The following is a 12,217-nucleotide window of genomic DNA, read 5'->3' as shown; positions in this document are numbered from 1 at the left end:
CCTGGAGGGAGAGAAAACGATTGCCCATATGCACAGGAACATGAGTTCTCGGTCTTCTCACTTGAACAGCAGTTTCTCAAGGAATTATATAATCATTTTGCAGGGAAGAGCATCCAGATAACGCAACATGTATATTGAATGGGTGACCATTACAATCAACGAGTGTCAATAGTAAAGATTAAGCCACCTGCTGTTAAACAATGAATGTTTTTAAACTTAACCGTCTTCACATAATGAGTAATTTTCACCTTGTTAAACTGACTTGACATACTGAATGCTTCCAATATTGTTAAATGGCTCTACACAATGTTTTTCCACCTTTTTATCCTTTCCTCCAGCAGCCTGTTGTTAACTGTAAGTTATTGTCTGATCTGAGGCATGCTCAACTGAACTCTTGTTTCACAAAACTCAGAACTTGACTCTTTCCCTACCTGCTTATACCCTATACACATTCTCATTTCCTCCTTATCATTTCATGATAATCAATTGCATTACCAGCTTTCATAAGACTTGGCAGCCAGTATTTAAGCAAGTTATTGACACACAGCATACAATTATTATAACAACAAAAGTTACTAGTCCATTATAGTAATTAAAGTTTGAAGAATCCTCCCATGTGGAAAACAAATTCACCCGTGAAGTTCGTAAATCCACGCTCCTTGGTGACCACTCCATTCCCTCCAAGTCTAGTGCAAACAAGCCAGTTCTCCAAAATCTCCTTCAGTAAAGTCCAATCTGAAAACAAAAGTCTGTCTGTCCCGCATCACTCCTCAGAGAAATCTGAATTCTTTAATAAGGACAGTTAAATACTTCACAGAACTGAAAAGACTTCCACCCTTCTGGAGATGCTTCAGATGGTGGATACCAGCACATCTGACTGTGCAGTGCAGCAGCTGTACCTGCAGGCTAGGTGAACGCGGTATTCTTTGCTTCTGCTCCTACTGTGGTGGTTTAATGTCTGTAGGAAGGCCACTGACAAAAAGCGTACAGACCTCCTCTTCACTATTGTTAGCTTCTTCACTTTTCGTGTTCATGACCGAGGAGCTGATTGGATCAGGTTGTGGAGGGGTGGATGGTGATCTGAAGGCATGCTTTACCTGTGAATGGAGAAACTCTAGAGACGATGTTAGCTGCTGAAAGTATCTTTGCATTTTCCCTGCCAAGGTGGTTATCACCATGAAGACAGTCACACATTTAACTACACTAAATTGTCTGCCTATTTCAACATTCTTTGAATTCCTGAAGTCTGTTACTCTGTTCACTATTTATGACATTATCAAGTTTTATATAATCCATAAACTTCTAAATTGTACTACCTAAACAATTCAATCAGTTACAAACAACAATCAACAGTCCTAAAATCAAATCCTCTGGTGCCTCCATTCAGGTTATTCAAAAATTATTTTCCTTTAACAAATTGATACTTGGTGAATGTGAAAGCTGTCAGGAAAAGTATTTCAAAATTCTGGAACAGCAAGAAAACAACAAAATGCTTCCTGTGCTTTAGCAATTGAAGAGGCAGTTTCAGTTCAGATTTAAATCTCAAATATTCGTTGGAAACAAATGCAGACTATTTTAAAAATGTTCTCCAAATGAAATTTCCCAAATAAAGCAGTTGGAATTACAGTGGCAACTTTGGTAGAGATCAACATTCTTTGAATTTGCAATATGAAGGGGGCCAATGAAGTCTTAACAATAATGAACAGAACTGAAACAGCTCAGCCTCCAGTTCTAATATTCTCTAAAATCTTAACAAAACATCAAACTCAATGTACTCTTCTCTTTGTGAAAACTCTGCATTAAAAACATAGCGGCAGCAAAGATATTGTAATACAATATTCCCATCTGGTTTAGGCCTGACCACTGACCCAACATTTTTTTTGGAACAGGCATTGTAGAAATCAGGGGCTCAAGGCACTCAACCAATTTGTTTTAAAGTTACAAGTTTGATAATTTTAAAAAGGACATAATATTGGACAATTTCAGTGTAGAAACAAAATCTGCCCCATTACCTAGCCCACAAAACACATTGAATTGAGATCCTGATTCATGCAAGGCAAAACAGTTAGTTAAGAGTTTTCTGAACCAGTATTTTAACAAGCCAAAATTTTTAAACATCAAACACTCACAGCACGGCTCAATTTACATTGAAACTGTCTTTTCTGACCCAAGTATTAGTACAACCTTAATTTCCGCATTTTTTATTTTGCATCCTCTCACTGAAATTACACTTAACAAGACAAAGCCCTTGCAGTGGACCACATGGCGCCGCAATCCATGCCACACTCTTTCCCCCAGAACAAAGACTTGGAGCCTCAAATTTCACCACTAGGGGACTTTAACCCCTTTCTCACTTTACTCCTCACGGGGGCCTGGACCCCAATCAAACACACAAAACCCAAACCCCAGTTAAACACAGAAAGCTCAAACCTCTGCACAGTGCAGAGGTACTTGAACATCAAATCAACCCACCCAATAGACTTGAATTCCAGTACCATGCAGAGGACTCAAACCTCTGCCTGCCAGCATGCTTGCAAAACTGTGTCTCTTGACTGAACTAATTACCGTTTAGAGGAGTCCGTAGAATAGAAAGAGGGAATTCTGTGCTGGGAGCCTCATTCCTGATGAAAGGCTTTTGCTGATTTTCCTGCTTGTCGGATGCTGCCTGACCTATGCTTTTTCAGCACCAGACTTTCGACTCTAATCTCTAGCATCTGCAGTTCTCACTTTGCCTGTATCTGTTTTACTGCAAGCGGTAGACTGAAAAAGCAGATGAACTTGGAATTTGGATTGCTATGTATAATTATGATGAATCTATGACAGAGACTTGATAGAGAGAGAGAGATAAGACTGGCAGCTTAATGTTTTTGGATTCTGATGTTTCATGTAAGTTGGAGGGGATGTAAAATAGATGAGGGAGTTGTTACTGATGAAGGGCAATATCATAGTTGCACTCATCCTGTAAGGCCATGTTGGTAGAACTCAAGAATAGGAATGGTGCAACCACTTTAGGATTGTGCTACAGGCCCCAACAGTGAGCATATGATAGCGGAATGGAAACATGGACAGAATATGAAAAAGTGAAAACAATAGGATTGTTGTAGTAGGTGATTTTCTTTTACCTCTGATTTTCATTTATTGACTGGGCCTCACTTAGAGTCATGGGTTTGGAAGGGGGCAGGGATTTGTTAGTTGTGGTGAGGTAGATTTTTTGAAACCCAATAATGCTACTGTGGCACAGGCATTATCAAGAAATGTCTGATGCATGTAAGAATGGAATGTCAGTAGTCATGGGGAACTTTTACATGCATATTGGTAGAATCAAGTTGGTAAAGGGAGTCTTGAAGTGGAGTTCATAGAACTCATCCGTGATAGCTTTCTTGAATAGAATGTTACCAAACCTACATGACAGTGGGCAGTGTTAGATCTGGTCCTGTGTAATGAGGCAAGTAAAATTAATGATCTTGTAGCTAAGGAGCCTCTCGGAAAAAGTGATCACTGTATGATCAAAATTGGATACAAATGGAGGGTGAAATAGTATGATCTAAAACCAGGGTATTACACTTAAACAAGGGAGACCTTAATAGGATGAGGAAGGAGTTGGCTAAACTAGACTGCAAACACAAGTTATATGGTGGAGCAATTGAAGAACAGTGGAGGACTTTCAAAGAGATTTTTCACAGTGCTCAAGGAAAGTATATTCCGGTCAAAAACAAGGATAGCAAGGATGGGAAGAACCAGCCTTGAATAACCAAGGAAATAAAAGAAGGCATCCACTTATAAGCTGAGGCTCACAAAATAGCCAATAGTAGTGGGAAACAGAAAGATTGGGAAAACTTTAAAAAGCAACGAAGAACTACAAAGCAAGCAATGAAGAAAGGAAAGATAGATTATGAATGCAAACAATTACAGAATATAAAAACAGGTAGGATAAGTTTCTGTAAATATATAAAATGGAAAAGGGTGGCTAAAGTGGGCATATGTCCCTTTCAGGATGAGAAAGGGGAATTAATATTTGGTAATACTGAAATGGCTGAGGCCTTGAATAACTATTTTGTGTCAGTCTTCACAGTGGACGATGTGTCTAATGTGCCAAAGAATAATGTTAAGGATGTGATGGGAGGTGAGGAACTTAATCCAACTGTTATCACCAAAGGGGTAGTGTCTAGCAAATTTGAGGGACTAAAGGTAGCTAAGTTCTTTTGGTCCTCATGGAATGCATCCAGGGTGCTGAAAGAAATGGCAGAAATTATAGTTGATGCATTAGTGGTAATTTACTAAAATTCACTGGACTCCAGGAGCATCCCAGTGGACTGGAAGACAGCGAATGTTACACTTTTTTTTTTGAAAGAGGATGTAGGCAAAAAGGCAGGTAACTTTGGGCCAGTTAGCTTAACATCTGCAGTCAGGAAAATATTGCAGGCTATCATTGAAGAAGAAATAGTGAGACATCCGGATGGAAAGGGTTCCATCAGGCAGATGCAGCACGGATTCAGGAAGGGAAGGTCGTGTTTGACAAACTTACTGAAGTTCTTTGAGAATGTAACAAGTGTGGTGGATGGAGGGGAACAGGTATATGTACATAGATTTCCAGAAGGCATTAGATAAGGTGCCGAATAAAAGACTCATCTGTAAGATAAGAATGCATGGAGTTGCGGTAATGTACTAGCATGGATAGAGGACTGGTTAACCAGTAGAACGCAGAGCTTTGGGATAAATGAGTGTTTCTCTGATTGGAGATCAGTGGTGAGCGGGATGCCGCTGGGGTTAGTGTTGGGCCTGCAACACCAAATATGTGTGGGGAGACCGACCGTAACATATCCACGTTTTCTGATGATACTAAGTTGAGTGGAAAGGCAAACTGCGCAGAGGCTGTGGAGGGTCTGCAGAGAGATTTAGATAGGTTAAGTGAGTGGGCAAGGGTCTAGCAGGTAGACTATAATGTCAGTAAATGTGAGGTTCTCCACTTTGTCAGTAAAAATAGTAGGTCATGGTATTATTTAAATGGTGAAAGATTGCAGCATGCTGTTGTGCAGAAGGACTTGGGAGTGCTCATATTTGAATCGCTGAAAGTTGACTTGCAGGTGCAACAGGTAATCAGGAAGATAAACTGAATATTGGCTTTCATTGCTCGAGGGATCAAATTAAAGAGCAGGACAGTTCTGCTGTCGTTGTACGAGGTGTTGGTGAGGCTACACCTGGAGTATTGTACACAGTTCTGATCTCCTTACTTGAGAGAGGACATACTGGCTTTGGAGGTAGTGCAGAGGAGATTCACCAGATTGATTCCAGAGATGAGGGGGCTATGAGGACAAGTTGAGCCACTTGGGACTATACTCGCTAGAATTTAGAAGAATGAGAGGGGATCTTATTGAAACACACAAAATTATGAAAAGGATAGGTAAGGTAGAGACAGTAAGTTTTTTTTCCACTGGTGGTTAAGACTAGAACTAGGCGATATGGCCTTAAGATCAAGGGGAGGAGATTTAGGACAGAGATGAGGAGGGAGTAGTGAATCTATGGAATTCTATGCCCAAGGAAGCAGTAGAAGCAGCTTCATTAAATATATTCAAGACACATTGGAAGCATTTTTGCATGGTAGTGGAATTCAGGATTATGGGGATAGTGCAGGTAGGAGGAGCTGCGACGATGGATATATCTTAATGAATGGCGGAGCAGCTTGCCAGACCAAATGGCCCACCTGCTGCTATTGCTATGAAACTATGAAACAATATGTAAATTATCCAACTAGAGAAGGGGCTATAGTAGTGCTGGAATTGTGGAATAAGCCCGACCAGGCAATTGAAATTTCAATGGAGGAGCATTTTGGTAACCATCCCAATAATTCTGTCAATATTTAAGTTGCTTATGGATAAGGATAAGAGTAGTCCTCAGATGAAAGTACTAAACTGGGGTAAAGCTTACTACCACAATATTAGGCAGGAACTGGGGCATGTAGATTTGAGGTGGCTGTTTGAGGGTAAATTGCGTATGGCCTCACTGAATGAATCCTCCGAGCTGTCCTCTCTTAGCAGTAATGCAATTCCCAACCACATTTGCATCCTTCTCTATCTCACTTGAAAAATCTGGCGTATAGAATCCTTTAGAGCCAGTTGATTAGATTTCAAGACCAGCATATTCCTGCGAAATGAAGGATAAGGATGGCAAAATTTGGGCACCTTCCACTGGATGACAAGAGAAATTGAAAGTTTAGTCAAAACAAAAACAAGGTATGATAGTTTGGAAATTGAAGACAGACAGAACTCGTGAAGAATATAAAAGATAGCAGGAAATGCCTAAAGCAAGGAATGAGGGGGGCTGAAAGACACCATGAAATGTCTTTGGAAATCAGGACTAAGAAAAATCCCAATGCATTTTGTACGTGTATATGCAGCAAGAGTGTAGCTTGGGAAAGGGCAGGCCCACTCAAGGGCAAAGAAAGGAATTTATGCATGGGACTGGCGAAGATGGGTGAGGTTCTTAATTTTGTATTGTTATTCACGAAGAAGGACATGATGGTTGCTGAGTCTTGGGAAATGTATGTTAATATTTAAGAACATGTCAATATGATAAACAAGGTGAGTATTTTGACAAGTATTAAGGTAAAGGAGTCCACATAACCTGATGGGATCTACCCCTGTATGCTGAGGGAGGCAGATGAAGAAGTTTGCTGGGGCCTTGTAAGTGTTGGAAGGCTAGACTGGAGATCAGTGACGAGTGGTGTTTTGCAGGCATCGTAGCTGGCACCCCTAGCAAAACTCTTACGGAAAGATCTGAGCACACAGGTCAGAGTTTCCAATAAATGGTCAAGAAGGCATATGGTGTGCTTGCCTTCATTGTTTAGGACATAGTATAAAAATCAGCAAGTCATTTTTCAGCTGTATTTCAGTTTAGTAAGGTCACTTTTGGAATATGGCATACAATTCTCGTTACCATCCTGTTCAGGAGTAATTCACCTATTGAAAATAGGAGCAGGGGTAGGCTGCTGTGTTGGCCTTCCAAGCCTGCTCCACCATTCAATATGATCATGCTGATTCTCTATCTCAACCTTCTATACCGGTTTTCTGTCCAAACCCCTTATGCAGAAAATCCAGCATGCATTTAAAATAATATATCAAAAATCTAAATCTGTGATAAAGAATTCCACAGGTTCATCACCATTTGAGTGAAGAAATATTTCTTTATCTCAAATTGAAATGGTTTATCGCAATTTCTGAGACTCTTGCCTGATTCTTTTTATGAAGAAAGCTGGGATCATTTTCCTTCAGAATAGAAAGGATTGAAGGGTTCCTGATTGAGATAGACTAAGTTACAAGGATGAAACCTTTCCCCTTAGTAGAGAGGATCAATAGTCAGGGGCACAGCTTTAATGAGTAGGTTTTAGATATCTGGAATTCATTGCTCTCAAGGGCAGTAGCAATGGAAACCCTCCAAATATTAAGAAATGTTCAGATGAGCAGTTGATATTCCATACCATACAAGGCTATGGGCCAAGTTCTATAACCAGTAAAATGGGGTTAGAATAAATAAACACTTGATTACTGGTGTGTACATGACAAGCTGAAGGACTCTCTTCATGCTGTAAAAACTCAATGCCTCCCTATTATCTTCCCTTAATTTTTAAAATTCATTCTTGGGACATGGGAGTCACTGGCCTGAGCCATTTATTGCCCATGTCTAGTTATTGTTGAGAAGTCGGTGGTGACCTGCCATTTCGAATCGCTGCGTTCCATCTACGAAAGGTGCAATTTTTGGTCCAAAGACACTGAAGGAATAGCAGTATATATCCAAGCCTGGATGGTGAGTATTTTGGAGGGGAACTTACAGGTGGTGGTGTTTCCATGTTTCTACTGCTGTTCTTTTGAGTTTGACAGGTGCAACCTAATATGGATTCTTTGGTGAATATCTGTATTGTATCTTGTATGATGCTGAGTCGTAGCACTGTGCACGAGAAGGGGAAATTTGCAGTATGGTATCAATCAAGGGTGCTGTATTATCCTGGATGGTATAAAGCTTCTTGAGTTATTGGAGCTGCTGTCCAGGCAGTTAGTATTTGACTACACTCTTGACTTGTGCTGTGGGATTCAGTGGATAGTCTTTGAGGAATTAGGAGGTACAATATTCTTAGTATCTGACCTTAGTATTTGTTGCCACAATATCCATATAACTGGCCCAGTTTAATTTTTGTTCAATGGCAACTCCTAGGGTGTTGATAGTGGGGTATTCAGTGATGCTAACACCATTGAATGTCAAGGGGCAGAGGTTAGATTATCTCCCATCAGAGAAGGTGGCATTATCTGGCAATTTGTGGCATGAATGTTATTTGTCACTTGTCAGCCCGAGCCTAGATATTGCCCAGGCCTTGCTACATTTTGAGCTTGGATTGCTTCAGTACATATGGAGTTGCGAATGGTGCAGTGATCTATGAACACGAAGCATAGAGCAGCATGGCTCAGTGATTAGCACTGCTGCCTCACAGCGGCAGTGATCCGGGTTTGGTTCCCGTCTTGAGCGGTCGTCTATGTGGAGTTTGCATGTTCTCCCCAGTGTCTGCGTGGGTTTCCCCGGGTACTCCGGTTTCTGCTGGTCAGGTGAATTGGCCATGATAAATTGCCCATAGTGTTGAGTGCATTAGTCAGGGGCAAATATGGGGTGGGGGAATGGGTCTAGCTGGGGGTTGCTCTTCTGAGGGTTGTTGTGGACTTGTTCGGCTGAAGGCCCTGTTTCCAGACTCGAGGGAATCTCATCTCCTCTCATTTGATCTTGTGATAGGTCATTGATTCATTCAAAAATGCCTGTGCCTGGGACACAGTCCTGAGAAAACCCTCCAGAGATATTCTGGAGCTGAGATGACTGATTTCTAACAGCAAGGACCATCTTCCTATGTATCATGTATGACTTTTACCAGTGGAGAATTTCCCTCCCGATACTCGTTGATTCTAGTTTTGCTTAGGGTGCCTTGATGCAAGTGGCATCAAATGCAGCCTTGATATCATAGAGTCATAGAGGCCTTTTGGCCCAGATATCTGTACCACCAAATTTAGACTATATTTATACTAGTCGCATCTTCCAGTTTCGGCGCCACAGCCTTGAATGTTATGGTATTTCACGTGCTCATCCAAGTGCTTTTCAAAGATTGTGAGGTTTTCTGCCTCAACTACCCTCCCAGGCTGTGCATTCTAGACTGCTACCACTCTCTGCATGTAAAATGTTTTCCTCAGATCCGCCTCCTGCCTTTCACCTGAAAATTATTGGCTGCGTTCTATTCACTTGTGCATGCCCCTCATCACCTCAAGCACTTCTATCTGTTCCCACTCTAGCTTCCTTGGTCCAAGGAAAACAACCTGAGCTTATGCAGCATCTCTTCATAACTATGTTGCTCCATTCCAAACAACATCCTGGTGAGTATCCTTTGCATCTCCTCCAGTGCATTCATATCCTTCCTATTATGTGGAGACCAGAATTGCATGCAGTACTCCCGCTGCAGCTTAACCAATGTCTGATACAGTTCCAACAAAACCTCCTTGCTCTTATAATCTATGCCTCAAATGAAAAGTAAGTATCCCCGGCCACCTTCAAGGATCTGTGAGCAAGATTTCCTTTGTTCCTCTGAGTTTGTAGTTTGCTTCTGTCCATTCTTTGTCTTGTTACTTCAATTTATCAACTACAATTACTTTCATTTTATTGCCGGAATCAAGTCTTTTGTCCATGCTTGAACTAAGGCTGTAATGGGTTCATGAGCTGAGTGGTCCTGTTGGAACCCAAACTTGGCGTCATTGAGCATGTGCTATTTGTTAGCATTGTCGATCCATCGCTTTAGTAATGATCAAAACTAGGGTGGTAATTGGTCTGGTTGAATTTTTCCTGCTTTTTGTATAAAGGACATGCCTGAGCAATTTTTCACATTGCCAGATAAATGCCACTACTGTAGCTAAGCTTGAACAGGTCAGCCAGGGATGCAGAATGTTCTCTAGCACAAGTCTTCAGTTGTTTCGAATGTTGTCAGGGCCCATAGCTGTTGCAGTCTCCAGTGCTCCAACAGTTTCTTGATATCATGTGGAGTGAATTGAGTTGGCTGAAGACTGGCACCTGTGATTCTGGAGACCTCTGGAGGTGGATGAGATGGATTATTCACTTGACACTTCCGGCTGATTATTATTATGAACACTTTAGCATCATCTTTGGCACTCGTGCTGTTTCCCTGATTATTGAGGATGGGGATATTTGTTGAGCTTTCTCCAGTGACTTGTTTAATTGTCCTCCTCCATACATGAATGGATATGGCAAGACTGAAAAGCTTAAATCTGATCCATAGGTTGTGAGATCACTTAGCTCTCTCTGTCACTTGTTTATGATGTTTGCCATGCAAGCAGTGCTATTTGTAAGCTTCAACAGGTTGGCATCTCATCTTTGGGTATGCCTAGTGTTCTTGGCATGTTCTCCTACATTCCCCATTGAACTGGGGCTGATCCCCTGTTATGGTGGTAATAGTAAAGTTGGGTTGGGTTGTGCTGAGCCATGAGGTTGCATATTGTGTTGGAGTATGATTTTCCTGTTTGCCCACAATAACTTGTGTATGTCCAGTCTTGAGCTGCTAGATCTGTTTGGAATCTGTCCTATTTGAGCAGGGTGCTATTGTCACACAATAAGATATAATGTATTATCAATGTGAAGGCAGGATATTGTCTTAATAGGGCCTGGGCCGTTGTGTCTCTTAGCAGTACTGCAATGGACACATCTGGTACAAGATTGTTAAGGATGAGTACAAGTATGTTTTTCCTTGTTGGTTAACCCTCAACCCACAACCAACCTAGTCTAGCAGCAGTGTCTTTTTAGACTTGAATGGCACTATTGATAGTGCTACTGCGGAACCACTCTTCGTGATGGACGTTGAAATCCCCCACTCAGGATACATTCTGTACCAACATCTTCAACATAGAAAAGTCATATTCAACTCTCGGTTGAGAAAAGACAAAATTGGCAGCTCAGCATTAATGGTTTAAATGTTTCAGGCTTGATAAGGATGTAAAAATGCTGGGGAGGTTTGTTGCAACTGTAAGAAGAGAGGAGATATTGGATGATTCATTCAACAAGGCAATATGGGTGGAATTCAGGAAGAACAAAGATTCGGTCATGATGATTGGATGTTCGAAGGCCTCGAGTACAATCCTGTGAGAGACAGAAGAACAGATATATAGGTCAATCATGGAGAGATGCTAAAACAACAGGGTTGTTGTAGTGGGTGATTTTAACATTCATGATATTGACTGGGACTCAGGGTGTCAGAGACTTAGATGGGGCAAACTTTGTTAACACAGGGGGAGTTTTTTGAAACATAGGTAAATAGTCCAACTAGGTAAGAGGCTGTACGAAACCTTTGATGCCCAGACCTGAGTCTGGCAAGGTACTGAAGTTTCAGTGGGGGGCATTTTTGGTACAGTGATCATAGCTCCATAAATTTTAAGATAGTTATGCAACACCTTAACATCAATATGTCCTGGAACATCGTGTTGTAATTATCCTTTACCCAAATCAGCTCTTTGACTCTGTCTTGTTGGTTTTAAGAAGTGCACCTTGAAAAACATGAAAGTAGATAAGGATAGGACCTATCACAGGATATTGACAGAGGGAAGGGATTAACATCAATATGTCCTGGAACATCGTGTTGTAATTATCCTTTTACCCAAATCAGCTCTTTGACTCTCTCTTGTTGGTTTTAAGAAGTGCACCTTGAAAAACATGAAAGTAGATAAGGATAGGACCTATCACAGGATATTGACAGAGGGAAGGGAGGAGGTTGTTGGGGTCTTGCCAGAGATCTTTGTATCCTCTTTAGCCTTGGGTGAAGTCTCAGAAGACTGGAGAATAGCTGATTTTGTTCCTTTGTTTAAGAAGGGCAACGGATAATCCCGGAAATTGTAAACTAGTGAGCTTTACATCAGCAGCTGAGGGCTGACCTCAGAAGTTTATAAACTCGTGAGGGGCATGAATGGGATAAATAGGCAAGGTCTTTTCCCTGGGATGTGAGTCTAGAACTAGAGGGCATAATTTTAGGCTGAGGGGGGAAAAAATATAAAAGGGTTCCGAGGGCAACTTTTTCACGCAATGGTTGGTGCATGTATGGAATGAGTTGCCAGAGGAAGTGGTGGAAACTGGTACGATTACAACATTTTGAAAGACATCTAGATGGCTATATAAATAGGAAGGGTTTAGAGAG

General features: G+C 41.3%; 1 protein-coding gene across 8 annotated transcripts in view; it reads left to right on the top strand.

The window, feature by feature from the left end:
• LOC122549113 (oxidation resistance protein 1-like) overlaps positions 1 to 12,217 on the top strand; it is a 477,033-nt gene that overhangs the window by 319,938 nt on the left and 144,878 nt on the right. Inside the window, exon 2 of one of the 8 annotated variants that reach the window (XM_043688401.1) lies at positions 9,321 to 9,401. The exons of the other annotated variants lie outside the window; for them this stretch is intronic. Coding sequence (XP_043544336.1) covers positions 9,321 to 9,401 — 81 coding nt within the window. The remainder of the gene's footprint in view (positions 1 to 9,320; positions 9,402 to 12,217) is intronic. 8 annotated transcript variants of the gene reach the window in all.

The sequence above is a fragment of the Chiloscyllium plagiosum genome, chromosome 4 (assembly GCF_004010195.1).
Source record: "Chiloscyllium plagiosum isolate BGI_BamShark_2017 chromosome 4, ASM401019v2, whole genome shotgun sequence".
Classification (NCBI taxonomy): Eukaryota; Metazoa; Chordata; class Chondrichthyes; order Orectolobiformes; family Hemiscylliidae; genus Chiloscyllium; species Chiloscyllium plagiosum.
This window is presented reverse-complemented; position numbering and strand designations above follow the sequence as displayed.